Source organism: Alexandromys fortis, unplaced genomic scaffold (assembly GCF_014885135.2).
Source record: "Alexandromys fortis isolate MF-2015 unplaced genomic scaffold, M_Fortis_MF-2015_v1.1 scaffold_65, whole genome shotgun sequence".
NCBI classification, from domain to species: domain Eukaryota; kingdom Metazoa; phylum Chordata; class Mammalia; order Rodentia; family Cricetidae; genus Alexandromys; species Alexandromys fortis.
The window spans coordinates 871,760-892,885 of record NW_026067986.1 but is presented as its reverse complement, the minus strand read 5'-3'; the positions used below and the strand labels follow the sequence as shown (position 1 = coordinate 892,885).

Below are 21,126 nucleotides of genomic sequence, written 5' to 3'. Positions count from 1 at the left end.
ACATGAGGGCTGGTGAGATGTGTCATTGGGTAACGGGGTTTGCTGCCGAGACCGATGACGTGGTTTGATCTCTGGGACCAACATGGTAGAAGGAAAGAATTGACTCCCTTAAATTATCTTCTGATCTCCAAAGCACACTCTCCCACATACGCACAACATATGGATGGGTAAATGCTACGTGATATTTTGTTTCTGTTCTGCCAACGCTTGCCATAGAGATCTGGAGGTCTGTACAGGCAGGAGACAGGAAGTGATAAGGCTGGGTGGAGGGAAGAAGTGAGAAGGTGGAGCATGAACAGGAGAGGTAAGAAGTGACCTTGGCTGCTCCTTTGCTTCTCTGATCTTTCAGTGCTTACCTCGCTGACTCCAAGTTTTTATTATTAAGACTAATTAGGATCATGCTTCATTTGTCACCCAGTGAGGTGCCAGGCGTAAACGGTGACTTTTCTGTCCTGGCCAGTCCCTCAGCTACTTTTAAAATAACCACTCAGAGGCTTAATACTAATTACAAACTGGCCTGTTGCTCAGGCTTATTTCCAACTAGCTCTTACATTTAACTTAACTCATTTCTATGAGTCCCTGAGTTTTTATTAATCGTGCTGCAAGATGAGGCGCTTTTTCGGTAGCTAAGCCTTTTAAAACTTCAAAGAACAGTCAGTATTAAAAATTTCCCAATCTTCTTGCATTTTTTTACAGCTTGAATAATGATCTAGCAAGATCTTTATCTTGGATTTTGCTTGTGTTTCAACCCATATTAATGTATAGGTTTTTTCTATATTTTTATATTTTTTAAAAAAACTGAGTTGTTTGTCCTACAAATTATTCTTTAGTATATATTTTTACTGAATTTGTGTTGGTAGAATTATATATTTTTATAAATAAACCGTCAGCGAGAAGAAAAGGTGGTTTTTAAAAAGTAGAACAATTTGTGAATTGAGCTTATTGTTTCTAGGGGATGGCTGTGTTGGCCTCTGCTGTTTCTGTTTTTTTGTTTGCTTGACAAATGGCATGTTCACGCGTGGGAAACATTCAGCCTCTAGTAATGACTTCCACGGCTGTGGAACAACATTCATAGTTGGCACTTAAAGAATCACTTCCACATGAAAAACACATTTGACCAGGCATCGGTGGCTCACGCCTTTAATCCCAGCATTCAGGAGGCAGAGGCAGGCATGAGAGGAGACTGGGGGGAGGCCGACCAGAGCCAAGACGGGTTCTCCTAGTAGCCCTGATAGAGTCCAAGCCTTAGTTTCAGTTCACTAAAACGAGATGGTCCTCAGGAAAACCACAAAGCAGGAACAACCAATCAGCAGGTGCCCTACAGCCTTCTGCCAGCTCAGCAGGCTCCCAGAGCCCCTTTGCTGCCTCAGCAGGGGCCCCCACCCCCAGTCTCCTGATAACTAAAGATAGCTTTCCCTGCCCTGCGGCTGGAAGGTCCCCAACTACTAGAACCTCCCATCAATCAGCCCCATATTAATCCCTTCTCCCTGGAATTTCCCCAACTCTGCTTCAAAGGAGCTTGTGACTGTCTTGGGGGTTGCCATGTGCCTCCCCAATGTTGGAATTAATAAAGTGATCTTGTTATTCCATACGTGACTTCCTTGAGGGGTTTCTCTTGGACCCTAACAGTCCCAAGACAGCCAGGGCTACACAGAGAAACCCTGTCTTGATAAACAAACAAACAAACAAACAAAAAGCCAAACCAGAATTTGTTTTTTAATCATAGTGACCCCCTGCACCCAAAGGGCAGGCAATCCAATGAGTCTAAGAAGTGTCGTGATGAGGGACGGGGTGGCTCTGAGTTCACCTCGGTTTGTGTAAGTCTCCACAGAGGCCTTGGCATCCTGCTTACGTGATGGGTTCCTGTGTGTCCACCCCACTTTCATGTAGATGTTGGTCCCCTGTGGGTGTCTGGATTCTCATGATGATCAGAGACAGGGTAAATCGTCTCTTAGTCTTTTTGAGTCGTTGGGCTAAGACGTATGATATATCAGTTAAGAAATTTTTTTTGAAATTAAATCAATTAATTTTCGTGCTTGCTATGTGCCCTCGGGGGACAAGATTCACACCTCATAATGCATCATTTAATAAGAATTCCCTTCAAACCAGTCTCTGATCAAAATATGTAAGAAGCCGGAAAGGAAATATTTGCACAGAACACAGAAGTTTCAACCCCAGGACAGGCGACAACAGTTTTCACAGAAGATTCACGATATAATTGAGATAAGATTTCAAACATTTCTAACCATTCTGGAGAATGCAAAAAGACAAAAATAAAGTCATAACAAAAAGCCTTGCTGGAGTCCATAGTTCCATAGGAGCTGCGTGGGTGTGTACACAGCTGGGGAGCGCGCTTCCTTATCTACGTTCGTTCGGAAAGTCAGACTCAGGCGTACAAGGAGTAGCAGACGCCGACATGTCGGACATTTCATTCTTGGTCACCATCTTTTGCCTGTAAGAAGAACCGTGCATTGCTGCTATAGCCTCGAAGGGTAGACGGGATATAGGGTGTTTGCAGAGAAGTGTGGTTTTCTCCTGCCCGAGGAAGTAGTCTCCCTCATCATAGTTTAAATCTGATGAAATGTGGTATCTGGGTGATCATATTCCCAGTGGAAATCGGCATGATGGGTAACTTATCTTCTGTGTTAGTGGTTTAAGAAGCACCTTCAGGGGCTGGAGAGATGGCTCAGTGTTTAACACACTGGATGTTTTTGCCAGAGGACCCAGGTTCAATTCCCAGCACCCACACGGCAGCTCAAAGCTGTCTGTAACTCCAGTTCCAGGGGATCTGACATCCTCACTCTGATGCATATAAAATAAAATAATATATGTATGTATATGTATATACAAACCTCCAGACATACAACACACTCTAATTAACCTATATAATTAAAAAAAAAAAAAGGAAGCCCCTTCAGGGAATAGTGATTCTGATTGGCAGCTGGTCTCAACAGGAACCAGAAGAACCAAATCTGAGAGTTAAAACCCATTCAACTCTGAAAAACAACCCTTAGTCACAAGACAAAGCCGTTCAGAGATCCATAGGCAAACTTCCTGTGTTTTACACAAAAACAGACTGAGGGGAGAGGACTCTAGATATCCCACAGACAAACCGCCCACCTCAAACAATCTACCTCCGGGGTAAGCTTGTGTCCAGGCTCAGTGCCACGCCTTCTCGCAAATGTCGGGAGTCCCTGGCTTGTCTTGACCTAGCGCTCCCTATGACGCTCTCCCCACTCTCAGGGGTAACTCAGCCAAGTCCCCTGAGCGGCAGCACCCGTACCCCGTACCCCGTACCTGAGGCAGATGTTTTCCTCCGTCAGGATCTGGATGGTGTACTTGTACTTCTCTTCGGCTTCAGCAAGCTTCGTCTGGAACAGTTTCTCCAGGTTTCCCACCACGGTTTTCTGAAAGATAAATTTGAATAGCCGTCTTCCCCAGACCCCGCGGGGCGGGGGCAAGGCTCCTGGGCGGCGCAGCACAGCACAGCGCTCTGGGCTTCCTCTGCGCTCTCTCTCCAGCCAGGCCTCACCTCTCTCTGGAGCTCCAGCTGGCAGTGGTAGAGGCTCGTGTTCAGCGTCTCCAGGACGATCGCTTGTGCCTGCAACTCGGCCTCCAAGATCTGCGCAAGAAGAAGCCGCCTCAGGACGTCGTGCGGATGCAACGTCCCCAAGACAGGAGGGAACTCAAGGACTGTTTCCCTCTCTGGGACGCGTGGAATAGAATGCAGTGTGCCAGCTTCGGCGACTTTCCCTTGTCTTACTTACAGCCGACCAGTCGCCTTGCTGCCATGGTTGCCCTTCCTTCTCCTTCTCTTTCCCACCTGTGTTCTGTCATCAGCGTGCCAGGGCCGGTAGTCACGGGTCACCAGCATGCATTCGCGGCATGGTCCTTTTATTTTCTTCTGTCTCTCTCCATCTATCTATCTATCTATCTATCTATCTATCTATCTATCTATCTATCTATCTATCATCTATCTTACCTATCTATCTATCATCTATCTTATCTATCTATCTATCTATCTATCTATCTATCTATCTATCTATCATCTATCTTACCTATCTATCTATCATCTATCTTACCTATCTATCTATCTATCTATCTCCCTAACTATCTATTTTGGTTTTTCAAAACAAGGTTTCTCTGTGTAACCCTGGCTGTTGTGGATCGGTAGACTAAGTTGGCCTCAAACTCAGAGATCCGCCTGCCTCTGCCTCCTGAGCAAACATTGGAATTAAAGGCATGAGCCACAACCACAAGGCGAAAGTTTTTTTTTTTTCTTTTTTTGGTTTTTCGAGACAGGGTTTCTCTGTAGCTTTGGAGCCTGTCCTGGAACTAGCTCTGTAGACCAGGCTGACCTCGAAAGGGAGTGGCACTGTTAGGAGGTGTGGTCTTTCTGGAGGAAGTGTGTCATTGAGGGGGCGGGCTTTGAGGACTCACAAATGCTCAAGTCATGCCAAGGGAGGCAGATCACTCCCTGCTGCCTGCAAGATGTAGAACTCTCAGCTACTTCTCCAGCACCGTGTCTGCCTGCATGCAGCCACATCCCACCATGATGATAATGGACTGAACCTCTGAACTGTAAGCCAGTCCCAATTAAATGTTTTTCTTTTTAAGAGTTCCTGTGGTCATGGTGTCTCTTCACAGCAGTAAGCAACTCAATGACCAGCACCTACTAAAAGCTCAGTAGACTTGCAGACAAATAAATCAGAATGGAAACAGACTCAGGGATTATAGCCTCAGATAGAACTAGTGGAGACACTCACAAGAGCTGTTCTGAGATTACATTAGGACTCCCTGGCTCTGAGGCCACTCTCTGTACTTGTTTGAATGCTGTAGTTTGTTTGGCTTTTACATTGCTGGCCCTGCCTGGGCTTGAAGATAAGATTTCTTCATGATGCCTGTTCAGTGGCATGTCTGGACACAAATTACATTTTCTAGAAAAGGAAAACACAAATTACTTTTATTTAACAGATTTTTTTTTTTCATTTGCCTTCACAAATGGCCTTGTGTGTCCCAGCAGAAGAGAACCCTGCAGAAACCACTGAGTCTAAGGTACACCCAAAGGAGGGACTTAGCAACAAGGTTCTGCTGGAGACATTTGGAAGGTTCAGAGCTCAGAGGGAAGAACACGGTGTTCTGTGACTCAAAGTTCTATGTTTTAAGTTATTCAACATTGATAACATTGTTACATATGTGTGTCATCTAATATATATACATATATATTTGTTATTTCTGTTTACAATAGTTGTACACCTATGCAAAGCTATTTTGTCACATTGTATGCATGCATGTTTCTACCTCTGTTTAAGACATTTTGTATATTAATACAATTTTTTAGGATATATTTATCATATTGCATTATATATTTCTACCTCTGATTAACATATTTATACATTGCTTACATGTTGAGGTCATTGTCCTCCTTTACTGCACAGCTGTTTAAAGATTGTTTAATATTCTGATATGAAGTCTTAATCTTTAAGTTATATAGGTATTAAATATTATATAGGTCAGCAGTCTGTTGCTGATGTATTTGCTCACAGCTGGCTCTGAGAAGGGCTGCATCTGCTTTACACACAGCTCAAGATTCATTATGACTTAGTAAGTCCAACATGTGGATTTCGGTACTCCATTCATTTGACTGGTTTGGGTAAAATGGCATTTACTTTTCCCGAGAGTATATCATTTTACCAGTCTCACGGAGACGCTTACCTCCTTGGATTTTCTCAGCTCCTGCATTTGCAACAAATCTTCATCATGCTGTTTGATGAGCTCCTAAAAACAAGTTTTTGAAAAAGTCAGTACTGTGGTTCTGGGTATTCTTTTAGAGAATTAAGAAGTCACTTAAGGATTCAAGAATACAACACTCACTGAACTTATGGCATTATCAAGGAGATGTGGCATTTTGAAGTAATATGTTGACTATCTTATTTAGTATATATTGTCCGGACCGGACAAGCAGGATACAAGAAAAAAAACTGCCAAGCCTTGCCTTGCAAGAGAGGGTAAGATGGTTCTGAAAATGTTCCTGCCTCTGAAAATGGTCTGTCAGCTACTCTAGGCCTTAGCCAAAGTTGGTTGCTCCGACATTTCAATTTGAGGATTGCCTCCATCGGATCAGCTGGAGGGCATGCGTATGGGCATTTCCTTGACTGCCAATTGATGTCAAACGGCCCAGCCTACGGTGGGCGGTCACCTCTCTAGGCAGGTGGGTTTCGGCTGTGTGAGAAAGGCAGCTGAACGTGAAAGAGTAAGTCAGTACTCAGTGTTCCTCTGTGGTCCCTGCTTCAGGTTCCTGCCTTGATTTCCTACATTACAAGCTGATGAGGGACTGCAACCCTGTGGGATGAAATCAATCCCTTTCCTTCCAAAAGCAAGCCAGAACAGTCATTCTTTTTGCATACATTTCCAGAAAAGGTGAACAAGGAGGAGCATGTCTACTGGGGACAAAACGTCACCTAAGTATGTGGGCACAGAAGGCTCAACTGCTTGCACCACCTGGACCACACTCAACATGGGAGCATCCTGTTACCTCTTTCTCTCGGGTGAAGTTCTCGAAAACGGCACTGAAGGATTCATTCATTTTCTTCTTTTCTTCTTCCGACTCTAGCTCAAACTTTTTTGTTATCCTGTGTTCTGCGGAGGAGAGAGCAAAGCAGGTTTGAGTGTAAATGTGGAGGAAATGGGCCAGAGAGAAAGCCCCAGAATGACTGAATCAAGAAGCAATGAGGGCCTTTCGCTCGGGTTGCACGCTCTGACCCTCAGCTGGGGAGGTCAACTCCTCCTGTGTGTTGTGACGGTAGCCACGTGGGATTGTCTCAATTCTTCAGTGTTCTAAGAGCCCTAGCTGTCCTGGAACTCTCTCTGTAGACCAGGCTGATCTCTAACTCACAAAGACCCGCCTGCCTCTGCCTCTCGAGCGCTGGGATTAAAGGCTTGCACTGTTTTGATACTCTCGTCCCGGGAAAAGCCGGTACTCACTCTGTTGCAGCAGGATCTTCTCCCTCTCCAGCTTCTCATCCTTCTCCCATTCTGCCTTCCGCTTTGTCCACTTGTCTTCCATCTCATCATAAATGCTGTCCTGTAGAGGTGCAATGGATAGAGCTATAACGTGTGAGATAAGCCCAGTGGTCAAGGGCCGTCTACCAGCAGCGTTCGCCAAGCTGGACCCCGACTTCCTTTGGAGACAGGTAAGGCTCCCTGTATCAGAAATCAGTCCAGTTCCGCATTCCCCAAGAGAGAGCTGGAACTTCATCAGACTTGGGGAAACGTCCTGTTTTGTTTTCTATTGCTGCAATAACAGTCTAATCAAAAGCAGTTTGGGTAGGAAAGGGTTTGTTTGGCTTCTACGCCCAAGTTACAGTCCATCTCTGGGAGATGCCAGGGCAAGGGCTGACACAGAGGCCCTGGAGGAGTGCTGCTTCTTGGCTTGCTCCCTTGGCTTTCCCAGCCTTCTAACCTGCCCAGCGGTGGCCCCACCCACAGTGGGCGGAGCTCTCCCACACGAATTATTAATCTGGAAAATGCTCTACAGACTTTCCCACAGGCAATGGAGGCAATTTCTCCAATGAGGTTCCCTCCTCCCAGATGACTCCAATTTGTGTCAAGTCAACAACTCTGTGAAAAGCCAGAACTATGTTCCTTCCTTTGACCAGCACTCCACAGCTAGGACCAAAGATGTTCAAAGTGCTATTTCCTGTTACACTGAGTGGTGGAAACAGCACACGGTCACCTAGAAGGGGGCAGTGAGATCCCCAAGGCCCGTCCACTAGGATAGCAGTCACGAAAAAGAAGGCACAGGCACCAATATGCCCAATGAGAAGAAGATACGAAAACGGACCTAGATTCGCTATACCACGGTCTCAGTGAAAGTTGAGACTAAGCACAGGTGTTTGCAGGGGTCACCTCTGGGGAGTGGTGATTCTTTCTTTTTGGTGTTGCTGTTGTTGGTTATTTCCACTGGGGGGAAATCAAATTTACTTGTTTTATGTGTTCTGCCTGCATGTATGTCTGTGCACTCATGTGCATTACTGGTGCCTGAGGAAGCAGAAGAGGGTGTTGGATCCCTGGAACTATACTTGCACATGGTTTTGAGCCACCACATGGGTGCTGGGAACTGAATTTGGGTCCTCTGGAAGCAGCAAGAACTCAGCTGCGGAGCCATCTCTCCAGCCCTTAACCCCCCACTTCCTTTTGGAAAACAGTCAACAGCTATTACTGTGATGACCACAAACATTTTTTTTCCCCAGTAGATTTGTGTCAGGGACCAGTCTCGACAAAAGTACCTCTCGCCAGGGTAGAAGCATTGGGAATTAGAAATATGGCAAAGAATATGAAGACACGAATGAAAATAATAAAATGGAGAAAGATGGAGTGGTATCAGGAGGGAGTGCCAGTGAGTACTCAAATTTGCTCCTGTTTAATTTCCAACTGCTTAAAATACCCCTGACCCCAAAAGGTAGGAGTAAGACAAAAAAAAAAAAATACATTAACATGATACAAGACCAATTGAAAGAACAGACCAATTGAAGGTTGAGGGCTATAGCCACAGTTAAGCCTGTTCTGTTCTGTTCTGTTCTGTTCTGTTCTGTTCTGTTCTGTTCTGTTCTGTTCTGTTGCTAGAACAAAACAAGTCACACTCATACCCTAGACCAAAACATTCTGTAGGCAAACCACTTCGTGGGTGGAATCCAGTGTTATCTCTTTAAGGGAACTGAAGCTTTAATTGGAGTCTTAGACTTTTGTTTGAGGTAGGAACAGATCTGCTTCTCTATTCCTGAAGTGCAAGGTCTGGTTATTAGCCACACCTGTTGACAATAACCTTGAGAGCAGAACTGTGTGGTCTAAGTCCAGGTGGGACCTTTGTTTGAAGCAGAAGCACAATAACCTTGAAGGAACTAGAAGTCAGTTCCCACTCTCTGGTTGGAACTTCGGTCGACTGGAAATAGGCTCACGTTTCCGGGCCTCTTGAGATTTGCATGGCTGGTTTGTCAAGCGGCTCATGCTTCCTGCTGGGTTCATAGCAACGCTGTGGTGGTGGCCACTAGGTACCGCGGTGGCACCAGAGGAAGGATCTAAGAATCTCTACCGATCTACACTCTTCCCACGTGGTCAGCCAGGAATGAGCCTTCTCTCCGAATCTACCACACAGCTCTGAATCTCACCTGATACATGTGGAACATATTCTTCAGGTACTTATACTCTTTGCCCATGTCCTCTGGAAGAAAAGAAAGAAAACAAGGGCATCACTTTCTGAAAGGTGCCCTTTCCAAACCTCGCGTGAATGCCTCAGCACCACACCCCCGCTCCTCCCAGCTGATAAAATCTTTACTGATTCCCAGCTGCTTCTGGAAGCTTACTAAAAGCCCGGATGTTGGACCCTGCCTGAGCTGACTGATGGAGAGCCTCTGGGTACTTTCTGACTAACAAGCTTCTCAGAGCTGTTGAAACTAACACGCCCTTTTCGTAAGAGCTCCCAGGAGTAAATCCTTGTCTGCGGGAGGAAGGATACCACCTCCCAGCTTGCATCCGCTTCTCTTTTTAGCCTCTCTCTTTATGACGGTTCTGAAAACCACGTGCTCTCTTGAGGAAATTAGCAAGCAAGCGAAGTATAAATAAGACACTAACGTAAAAGAAAGGACTGTAGTATAGACTCTATAGCGTAGGATTTCTCCTTCCCTCTGTGGGCGCTAGACCCAGAACCTGAAGGGTGCAGACACTGCTCTCTCCAAAAGTGCTGTAGGCAGTGTGATCTGCTCAGTACAGCTCTTTGTACTACAGAGCCTTGCCATCACAGTGTATCAATCAGGAGGTAACAAAACACTATCATTTTACCTGTGAGCAAACCTGAAGACATTATAACAATAATATAATTTTAAAACTTTAAAACGCACTCAAAATATTTCACGTTCTCATTCTGCAGATAAAAACAGATCCTCAGAGCAAAGCAAGGGCATGCCCTCCCTTTCCCGTGTCATTCTCAAGACACCTCATCCCCCTGGGCTTTGGAAAGGAAATCTTAAACTCTGGGCTGTGCTAACCTCCCAGGGTCTGACAGTACCTAGCTTTTCCTGGGCAGAAGCCTTTTCCACCTTCAGGGCATCTTTGTAGCTGTTCTCTAACTTCTCGAGCTCCAGTTTGTGAGCCTTTTTGAGATCCCTGTGGGACAAATCAGTGAACAGAAATCCAGAGTCGGCAAGCCGGCTCAGTAGGTAAGGGGCTTGCCATGGAAGCCAAACTAACTCGATCCCTGGAAGCCGTGGTAGAAGGAAGGGAAGAGCTGACTTCCAAAAACAGTCTTCTGCAATCCACAAGCACACTGTGACCAAGCGTGTACACGCGCGCACACACACACACACACACACACACGCACATGCACACACGCACATGCACACACAGAGGTTCAGAGTTGATCTGTTGCACTGACACCACACACACACACACACACACACACACACACACACACACTCATTGAGGTGGTGCCCTCACTTCCTGGAGCATTCTCCTGGCTTCTATCCAGAGTGAGACATTTCTTACAATCACGGTTATTTGTGAGACCTCAACAGCCAACACTTGCTGCTTACAGTTCACTTACAGAAGCACCCAGGATAAGTTTAGAACCCCAGGTCCAGCCAGGATTCATAAGTTCTGAGTATCAGAGTGAGAGCATCCAGGCCATAAATCAGATGAAAGACACAAACGTATATCACTAAAGGAGAAAGGCTAATCTGCAAAGATCGCAGGCTGTACTATCCCAATGTCAGGCAAGAAAAAAATCTGTGGTGATGACAGACCAATCAGTGGTTTCTCGGCATTGCCTGGGAAGGGATGGGGAGGGATCAGTAGGCGGGGCATGCTGAGATAAATCCTAAAGCCCCTTTGTCCAATACTCTCACAGTGAAGACCTGTCTGCACATGCTTCTTCTCCAAACACACCGCACGTGTTCTGCACCAGGGCTGACCCCTGAGCAGGTGATAACCATGTACCAATAAGCAGGTGATAACGATGTACCAATGCAGATTCATCGATTGTGACAAACGTGAATCTCCTCCGGAAGCCTGCATGGGCTTCAAGATGCTTCTCCCTCACAGTCAACACACTCCCTTCTCCCTCCCCCGGACTTGCTCCATTCCTTCCCCCCCATCTCTTTCTTTGTTGGGCCAAGATCAGGGGAAGCAGAAGGAAGGAGGAGGAGGAGGAAAAAAAGAGAGGAGGAGGGGAGAGAAGGGGGAATAGGATCACAACAGATCGTGCACGACAAAACTTTGTAGAGAACAAAAAAACTGGTTTTTCTCAGCAACCGATCAAAAGAAATATTACAGTGGAAACAAAAAGGATGCATGATGGGAAAGCAGGAACACGAAGCACAAACGGCTTCATCTTAGCGGCCTCAAACGAAGCCGCCCTGCTCTCTGAGGTCATGCGCTTCGTTCACACACCGCAACCAGCTGCGCTTGGCACCACTGGTAGCCCTCAGGGAACGGGGATCCTGTCCAGGCATTGTCCATGCGCCTTTGCCAGGAAGCCTACCTGTTCTCGTTTTCGAACTTCTGTTTCATCTCGGCGCAGCGGAGATCCATCTCGTTGGAGAGCTGGAAATGGGGCCAGTGTTAACGTTTACATGCCGGACTCGGCTGGCTCTGATCTACATGAAGCCCCCTCCGTTCGGAGGGGACGCCTGCCTCCGTCTCTCCTGGGTGGGCTCTGCGGTGCTGAGGGTGCACACTCAGGGAGGGTCCCCTGCCTGATCGTCACGGCTGTGCCTAGGCACCACCTTGTTCCTTCGGTCATTTCATTGTGTGGCGTGGTCTTTGGATTCGTTCACACTTAGAAACAGCTTATTTAGCAACAAAGTCGAAAAGAACCAGCCGTCAGACTGCAGACACATCAAAGGCCTACCTGTGGCCATACACTCCCCCTTCACTGTTTTCCCTGCCTCCACTGGGAAGTTAAACCATCTTGGCTGCAGGATCCTAGAAGAAGAACAATCGCCCCCACACTGTGGGCTGGGTCCTTCTTCAGAGTCCCAGCCTGATGAGGCCATAGGGTGTGGCCTTCTCAGAGTCTCTGCCTGCTGTTATCTGCCTGTCTGTGGTGTTAGTGACTCTTTCAGAAATGTCTTATCCCTAACCACCATCTCACAAATAGGAACGCTTTCAAGAAGCCCCCCACCCCCAATTCGGACAGTCTCTAAAGCCGCCTTCCTTGGGGCCTGGGCTGGAGAGCCAAACGTGAATTTATCCGAAGTCCCGCCATCTTACACAGAGGATGCGAGTTTCTCAAACCTCAGTTTCCCTTTTAAGTAACAAGTTATCTTGTTACGGCAGGGTAACAAGATAACAAATCGGAGGCACGAAAGGTCTGGTCAAGAGGCAAGAGGCAGCTCACTGTAAGATTCAGACAGATGGGACAAACCAGTCTGAGAGGCTGCTATGGGGAGGGAGAGTTTTGCAGCAACACCAGGGTGCTTGTTTCTGAGTGTGACTCTGGGTTCTCAGGCTAGCCAGGGTCACCAGATACACCTGCCTGAGCTGGGGAAGAAGGGATCAAATCAGAGCCGATGACCAAAATGTTAAAAAGGTCACCTGCTTTAAAAATGCATCTAAGTGTCAGAGGACCCAGCGACCCGCCCAGGAGCATCAGAGGTGACCAGCTGCTGAGAGCGGCAAGTGATCTCTAAGAGCCACAGCAGCAGCGGTGTACCCCAGTGGCTTCCGGACTATCATGAGAATCATGAGGAGTTCCTCTGGGAAAGAGCACCTGTGCCCCAGTCGGCATCCTCTGCCGCTCTTGATACAAGATACTCTGCTGCCACAGTGACCAATGGAATCTCAGCTCCACCTACACTTAGAAGAGTGATCACCAGAACCACGGCCACATATAATAATCAAAACACTAAACATACAGAATAAAGAAATAATGTTAAGAGCGGCAAAGGAAAAAGGCTGAGTAACATATAAAGGCGGACTTATCAGAACTACATCTGACTTCTCATTGGAGACAATGAAAGCCAGAAAGCCCTGGAGAGACGTTATGCGGACATTAAGAGACCACAGATGCCAGCCCAGACTACTATACCCAGAAAAACTTTCAATCACCATAGATGGAGAACACAAGATATTCCATGACAAAACCAGCTTAAAACAATACCAGTCCACAAATCCAGCCCTATAGAAAGTACTACAAGGAAAACTCCAACCAAAAGGAAGTCAGAAACATTCACAAAAACACAGACAATAGATTATCTCAAGGAGCTGGTGGGACAGACTTAATTGACTTCCCAGGGGAGGCCTTACCATCTCTGAGGAGCAGATAGGGGTGGGGTGCAGGCAAGAGAGGGGGAGTAAGGAAAAGAGGAAGGGGGGAACTGGGATTGTGCTGCTTATGAAGAAAGGGCCCCGAGAACTTAATAGTAAGTACTAGAGAGTGGACACTGGGGGCTTCCTAGAAGCTTTTGCAGGACACTGAAGGCATCCTCCATGCTGGGGTCATTATCAGTAGCCTGGCAACCCCTGTAGCTTGTATCTCACGACAAAGGCAGGAGAGGGGAGTAATTAGTGACCCCAGGGTGGAGAAGACGGTGTTACCATAGCCAGAGGCAGCTGGAGGATGCAGGCAGAGAAATATTGCTCAGTGCACCGTCCTCTTTGTAGAGTCCTGTGCCCGGATAGCACGGCTCACTACAGCAGAGTGCCTGGCATCTTGCCTGGCACACAGATGTTCTGAAAGTATCAGTCCCGAGGGTGTGGTAAGTGCCAAGGTCACTTACCAGTTTCTGGGCAGACTGGTGGTCTCTGTTCATTTGCTCTATTATTGCCGTCAACTCGGAGATCTGCTCCTCAAGGTCAGAGATGATGTCGGTCCTGTGGGGCAAACACCTCCGTCACCACCAGAGCGTGTTATTCACTCCAGCAGCCCCAGGTCGCCTGCTCGCCGCTATGGCATGGGATGTCTTATTCGGGGTGGTTCCGAATAAGACATCTCATCGCCGAGTGGCTGGACCTCGTGCCTGGCCCTTCGGGTGAGCTAGCGGGCAGTGATGAGGGCAGCGTGGTGTCCTGCTGAGCAGGGGAGAAATAAGAGTGCGGGGCACTTGGAGTTTGGTTGTTGCTAACTGAAGGCAACGGGGAGAAGGGCAGAGGATTAGGAAACGGGAAGCCGTGGGAAGATGCATGTCGACAGTCAACTGGAGGGAGACAAGGAGTGGTCATGGATGGGACTAAGAGGAGGGTTATATGACTGTGTGTGTGAGGCCATGTCTGCAATGCCAGCACTCAAGGACAGGAGGATAGTGAGTTCGTGTCCAGTCTGGGTTAGACAGCAATATAGTATTTCAATTTTTTTTCTTTTTTGCTGAGACAGAGGTTCTCTGAATCACAGTCCTAGCTGTCCTGGAAGTTGCTATGTACATTAGGCTGGTCTCCAACTAACAGAAATTGTTAGGATTCAGGTGTTCCGCTGGCCCCGGTTATGTGGCCCCTCCTATGACTGCTAAGTCATTATGTATTCTGTAAGGTGCAAAAGGGACAAACTCCGCCTGTTTCTGCTCTCTTTCCCATTGCTCTTCTGAAGAGGCCTCTTCTTCCTCTTCCTCCCTTCCCTCCCCTCACTCCTTTTATCGTAACAAAACTCCCACGTAAGCTCTGCTTGCGTGGCGCCATCCTCCCATACCCTCCACGGGCTCTCATTTGCCGCGTGGTCCACCTCGGGCTGTGTTTTGCAACAGAGATCTATCTGGCCCTGCCCCCACAACCCTCCTCCTTCCACAGAACTCGTGTTCAGGGTGCCTGCCCCCCGCCGTCTTCAGAGCAATAGTTCCTATGGCAGACTAAAGCTGGAAGGAGGAGACCCCGGGGGAGCAAAAGAGGCGGGGCTTCAGGGAAGGCAATGGCTGGCCCTCTGCGGGATGGACCGGGTCTGAACCTCTCAAGGGTTCTCCCAGGGTCATGGAGAAACTGCTTTTGCCCTTAATCCCCCTACTCAGGATCCAGACTATTTGTGAATATTTCACCTGTCCCTGCCCTGGCAGGAGCACCTTCCTCTTTAAGGTAAGTTATGCTAGCGGGGCTGTTTCTGAGCAGGGACCTGGGACCTGGACGTGGATATCAGGCTGGGCTGACTGACTGGGCAGAGCCAGCTCTCAGACACTGGTGTTGATCCAAAGACTTTACCTGGAAAACTTGACTTTGTTCAAGATGTCCGATCCCAAGTGCTTCTTCCTACTGAACATCTCATCTCCCAAGGTGACCGAAATCTGTTCCCGATTTCGAATGAGTTTATAGCCAGGTGACACGTCAATCACCTCCTGGGTCTCGAGGTGGAAGGCGGAGAGAAACTGTGAGCCTTGAGGAGCTGAGGTTCCTCCACCTCCTCTGGGCTTCCTCATCTCTTATACACAGAGACACTGTGCTGAGATGCCGGGGCCCAAGACCCTTCTGTGCCCTTCCCCGGCCGCCACCCTCAAATCTCGCAGATCCAACACTCACCCCCACACCGGGACCCCTTAAGCTCAGCAGTGCCGACTGATCCCTCCACACTGCTCCATGCCTCCTCCCCATCCTCCACTGTGGCCAGTAGCCGGGCATTGTGGGAACTGCTCAATGTTTGGAATTGGATAGGCTGATTTTTTAAATATTTGGCCCTGGAGTTACTTCACATCTCTGTGACTCAGTTTCCTCTCCAGAAAAATAGTGATGATAACTTCCACAAAGGGCGTTTTTCAGGGCGAGAACCAACCAAGTAGCACACCAGGAAATGATTGGCGTGGGTGCAGCAATGTAGTGGCCCTGGCCTCAGGATTTGTGGCTTCCCGGTATGGCAGAGGACTTCCTGTATTGGGGCATGAGTCATAGCATGAACAGCCACTGTCTGTTCTCCCCCAGGGACCCACACAAAGTTGGGGAGAGTTCCAGTTTGGCCTCTTACCAGCTACATAAAACGTGCACCGTTAATGCTATAGGTTCTCTGTTAAGATTTGGCATAGTGAGTGTGTAAAAACCCTGTGCTTGCACACAGGAGAGGCAAGATAAATGCTCTTCTGGCTCTTACCCCATTTCTACTCACAGAAGGAAGTTTGCCGCCTTCCTCCAGCTTTTCTGCCTGGGCTTTGTCTCTGCAAGAGAAGGACATGCTTGGAGACTCAATGGAGCAGACGAAAGGCCAAGTTCAGGGGACGAGCCCTGCGGCTGCCACCTCTGACCTGCGGTCTCCAACGCCAGTCACTTGACCTTTTAAGGGGAACCCTGGGTAGCTGGGGAACACAGCGGGGCAGGGCCTCATGCACGGGCAGTCCAAAAAGGATGTGGGTGGGGCTTTACTCTAGAGCTCCCAGGGGGAACTGACTCCTGGTCTTTGCCAGTTTCTAGATGCTTCTCGTGTCCCCAGGGGTCATCTTCACAGTGGTCACATCTCTCTCACTGACTCTCTTCCTCATAATTGCACTGGCTTCTCTTGGAGAATACAGGTGAAGGAACTTCTTCTTCATCTCTGTCAGCTACCTGACGACCTCCATCCTCCACCCGGCTGCTTCATCTTCCCACTCTCCAGGGACCAGGCAACTCTCGGTAGGCTATGCTCTTTCTGCCAGACACTGCTTCCTCACCTTCTCTGAGCTAAAATCACCATGGATTTGGTCTGAGGAAAAATCAGTGGGTTCTGGCAAATTGTTGGCATCCCTGGTAGCAAGTTAGTTCAAGTCAGCATGAAGGTCCCGTGTGTGTGAGTGTGGGTGTGTGTGTGTGTGTGTGTGAGAGAGAGAGAGAGAGAGAGAGAGAGAGAGAGAGAGAGAGACCCCCGTGGGTAGTTGGGAAATCTGTTGGTACAGGTCCTCAGTGATAGAAATATCCAAAATGGATGTGACCAGAGCTACGCCCTGGAGCTCTCTCAGGATGAGTCAATTCCTTGTGTGGCTGTTGATTATTTTATCCATTGCCTCAGGAGCTACATGTACTTACTTTGGGGAAACAACAGGTTTGGTTGGTTGGGACAGAAGGTAGTTGCGTTCCCTTGAAACTGGTGTAGGATGAGTTTTTCTGAAAGCAAGACATAAACACTGGGAATTAGAAAACATGCCTCAGCACTCCCCAATGAGGGCGTATCCAAGGTGGCTCCACAAAGTGATAACTGGGATCAGGAAGATTCGAGGCCTTGAAGACCTTGGGTCCAAGGAGTTCTCCTACTTGTCCTTGCCTACTATCTCCAAGAACTCCTGGTTACCAGGGCAAGCCCCAAAGCCACTCGGGACAGCTGCCACTAAAGCGCGCTCTTATTGGGTGTTTTACACACACACACACACACACACACACACACACACACACATGCACGCACGCACACATGCACACACACATGCACACACACATAGAGTACTGCAAAATTGCAAAGTCTTCTTTACTGAAATATTGATTCAGACAGGCCTGCAAGATCAGGACAGCATCCAGGCTGGCCAGGAAGGCGGAAAACCGGGCTTCCTGTTCTGTGGGGAATTTGTGGCAAGATATCCACTGGGGAACCTTATAAGACAAAGGGACGACTACAAAGGAAACCACCACTTCCTGTACCTAGCCCAACCCGGCTTATGCCTACCTAGGCTTTCCTGTGAGGGTCTTTGGAAGTGGATGAGGGGTCTTGATTAGCTTCCGTGGTCCCAAGTTCCATGGGTCCCAGCAGGTGCAGTAGATGAGAGGATTGGGATACATTATGGCCAGGGTCAGATGCAGTCTTGGTTGCGAGGTCAGGGACTCTTACTGGGATGAGAAAAGAACCACAGAGAGTTAAACCCTGCAGAATCAAAGCAAGCAGAGACTAGGAAGGCTCAAGGGGCAGCCGGAAGAACCACGGTAGAGGATGAGCTAATGTAGGCTTCCACTGCAGGACGATGCCCAGTTGGCCCCTTGACCTGAAAGCAATTAAGTAATTAAACCTCGTCCACAGTGGAGTTACCACCTTCATTCGAGGATAGCGTGCTTGTTCAGCTCTTGCTACCCAGGCTTCTAGGTACACAGAGATGCCACTGAGCACATTGCAGGGTTGGAAGCCCGTATTCCCTCCGTCCCTATGACCTGTTTCTCCTCAAGCTCATACCCGCTCAGTCTGCGTGACAGAGACTCCCCACAGCAGACCTTGCGCAGAACATCCTGGGAAATGGGCTCTACGTCTCCAGCGATGGCATGAATGAGTCGCCCTGCCTCTCAGTTCGGGTCGCCTACCTGAACTGCAGAAGGGAACGGAGAACAAGCTCCTATCAGGGCTGCTGCTCAGAAGGCAGGTGTCAGGTCAGGTTACTCCAGACTTGCAGAGGTTTGCTTCCTGATGGCATTGATAGGAAGGGAGCTGACTTTCCACACCAGATCCGTCTCGGTACCCACCCCCCAGACCTGTGGTTTTAAGATCGGGTAGGCATGACTACACCTTAGATACAGGCCTGCAGGAAACCTGCTTTGTTGAGCCTGTTGCCTTGTCTTTAAAAATCCTGCCCATGCCGGTTCGTGCTGGGTTGCACTTAATGAGACCTAGGCGAGGCTCTTGGTCCTGCACACAGAGATGACTGCTGTGAACTGCAGTGGCATACACATAGAGACTCTCCTTTATACTTTTTTCTTTTTAAAAACAGGAATATAGGGGGCTGGAGAGATGGCTCAGAGGTTAAGAGCACTGACTGCTCTTCCAAAGGTCCTGAGATCAATTCCCAGCAACCACATGGTGGCTCACAACCATCTGTAATGAGATCTGGTGCCCTCTTCTGGCATGCAGGCATACACACAGACAGAATATTGTATCCATAATAAATAAATAAATCTTAAAAAAAAACAGAAATATAGGTTTGTGTTGTGTATTACGATGAAATTAGCTCATTTTAGACACAGCCACAACAGAAGACACCAAGGAAGTAAAAAAATATCAAAAATGTAACACCCAAAGATAACCACTGAAAATATTTGAAGGGATGCCAGAACTTTCTGTGTTCTAAACGAATAGATTTACAAAACTTTCTACAAACAGAAGCAAACTATATTTATAGCCCAGATATATTTTTATAAGATAATGCCATGAGTTTCTATTATGCAGAAATGTAATATGCCATCATTTTTAAATGTAAGCTTTTTGCAATCAAGAAATTTAAAAAAGCCAAATGTAGAAAAAGAATAAGAAACTCACCATCCCATAGTTTTAATAGTTGTCAGTGTGACTAATCTTATACATCTACACCCCACCTCCACTCCATTTCACTCCTCCAACATATTATTATTATTATTATTATTATTATTATTATTATTATTATTATTATAGACAGGGTTTCTCTGTGTAACAGCCCAGCCCTGGCTGTCCTGGAACTCGCTCCGTAGACCAGGCTGGCCTTGAACTCACAGAGATCCACCTGCCTCTGCCTCCTGAGTGCTAGGATTAAAGGCGTGCACCACTATCGCCCAGCCAACATCATATTATTTTTAAAGCAAACTTAAAACAATCTTTCAAGTAAGTCAAGATCAGTTTCTATATCATTGCAATTCGAAAACTGAAAAAAAGAAGATTTATTTTGATTTTGTGTATGTGTTTTTGTCTGTGTGGGTATATGTCACGAGTGTTCAGGAACCCATGGAAGCCAGAAGAGAAGCTTAGAAATCTGGAACTGGAGTGGCAGGCTATTGGGAGCCACCAAATGTGGTTGCTCGGAACCAAATTAGGGTTTTCTGGAAAAGCAGCGAGCACCCTTGACCACTGAGCCGTTTCTCTTGGCCCACTACTGGGAATTTCTATGGCTGCGTTTATTTCTATTTTAACCAGTTTCGTATTGATAAATGTCTGTTTCCTTCTTCCTCAGTACAAAAACGCCTCGATGCTTATCAATTTGTGCTTTAAAAAAGTTCCCTTGGCATCCTCTGGGACCATATTCAAAGCGTTTAAAACCAGTAATACAAAATTACTGAGCCCTCAGAACAGATGTGGACAAGTCATGAGGTAGGGCTGAGGTGTGGGAGGAACGGGGCAAGCAGGGTGGAACGGAGCACATGGAGAGCCTTTGGGCACATGTTTACTGGTGTGTGTGTCATATGTGTATGTGTGTTATGTGGTGTGTGTGTTATATGTGTATGTGTGTGTTACGTGGTGTGTGAGAGAGAGTGTGAGGTGTGTGTGGTGTGTATGTGTGGTATGTGGTGTGTGTGTGTGATATGTGTATGTGTGTTATGTGGTGTGTGTGTGTTATATCTGTATGTGTGTGGTATGTGGTGTGTGTGTGGTGTGGTGTATGTGTGTGTGGTATATGTGTGTGTGGTATGTGGTGTGTGTGTACGTGTGTGTGTGATATATGTGTGTGTGTGTGGTATATGTGTGTTTCCCCTTCTTTTCCTTTCCGGTGTTTTCTCCCCAGTGTTTCCCTCAACTGTGGCCAGGAGTGAAGCCACAGAGTTTCAGACAGGGTCTGAGTCATAAACAGTCCACTGGAAAATCTTCCTATGATCTTACCTTAATTCTTTCAAAGATTCATTCCCCTGTGGTTCCTTTCCACGCTGAGAGCCTTAAAGAAACCGTAATCTTTTAGGGAAACGAGACCTCATCAGAACAAAATCAAGGTTCATTTTACAGCAAATCAAGATGTTTCAGAACTCTGGCTTCAGCGCTTATCCCCAAGCTGTTGAGATGCCAAGGCCCAAAGCCAGGGGACGGTGAAGATCTGCAGACCCAGACAATGGCTTTCAGAAGGGCTGAGCAGGCATGCCAGGAGCGTCCCTTAGAAGACAGCTCAGTTGTCCCCAGGTATTTCAGTGAAAGTCACACTTGGAGAGAAAGCCACCCTCTACCCAGTGTCCTTTGACAGAGCCTGACTTGTGAGGGAGATGGCGGGAGGTTTGTTTCTTTTATCACTATGGAAACAGAGTGGTGGCATCTCATTGGCCCAAAGCACTCTGCTCTTAACAGAAGGTTGGAGAAGCAGCCAGTTCAAGCTTCCTAGATGCAAATCAGGGGCCGTTCCCAGCAGCAGGGAATTTATGCAAGATTTTTATCTCATCATCAGCCAGGAAGAGGCTTAAGATACTTTTCCAGAGCACTGGGATTATCAGCACCTGGGTCTAAGTGGCAGACAGCCAGGCCCCAGGCTTTTGTAATTGATTTTAACTTTCCCCGTT

The 21,126-nt window shown here is 47.5% G+C and overlaps 1 protein-coding gene across 3 annotated transcripts; it reads right to left on the bottom strand.

Moving 5' to 3' along the window:
• Nucleotides 1-1,703: 1,703 nt before the first annotated feature.
• On the bottom strand, nt 1,704-20,930 carry Flacc1 (flagellum associated containing coiled-coil domains 1). Of its 3 annotated transcripts, none has more exons than XM_050159402.1 (15): nt 20,465-20,930; nt 17,585-17,745; nt 16,957-17,034; nt 16,067-16,115; nt 15,175-15,308; nt 13,773-13,866; nt 11,534-11,595; nt 10,064-10,161; nt 9,168-9,220; nt 6,985-7,084; nt 6,536-6,639; nt 5,716-5,778; nt 3,533-3,622; nt 3,298-3,407; nt 1,704-2,452 (listed from the first exon to the last, which is right to left on the bottom strand). In XM_050159402.1, the coding sequence occupies exons 2-15, from the start codon at nt 17,695-17,697 to the stop codon at nt 2,359-2,361; spliced, it is 1,242 nt and encodes a 413-aa protein (XP_050015359.1). In that variant the 5' UTR covers nt 17,698-17,745; nt 20,465-20,930; the 3' UTR covers nt 1,704-2,358. The 3 variants fall into 3 exon arrangements, with proteins under 3 accessions (XP_050015359.1, XP_050015358.1, XP_050015360.1); XM_050159401.1 differs by having other exon boundaries at nt 15,175-15,314; nt 20,465-20,928; XM_050159403.1 differs by lacking the exons at nt 17,585-17,745; nt 20,465-20,930 and having other exon boundaries at nt 15,175-15,314; nt 15,490-16,115.
• Between the last annotated feature and the right edge of the window lie 196 nt (nt 20,931-21,126).

Bases quoted from the DNA above. Each gene is read 5' to 3' on its own strand.
- Flacc1 (XM_050159401.1), bottom strand. From the start codon at position 17,697: ATGTATCCCAATCCTCTCATCTACTGCACCTGCTGGGACCCATGGAAC. The intron at 16,116-16,956 runs GTAAGTACATGT...CTTCTCTTGCAG, and splicing joins AAACCTGTTGTTTCCCCAAA to AGACAAAGCCCAGGCAGAAA. The intron at 3,408-3,532 runs GTGAGGCCTGGC...TTTATCTTTCAG, and splicing joins AGCTGGAGCTCCAGAGAGAG to AAAACCGTGGTGGGAAACCT.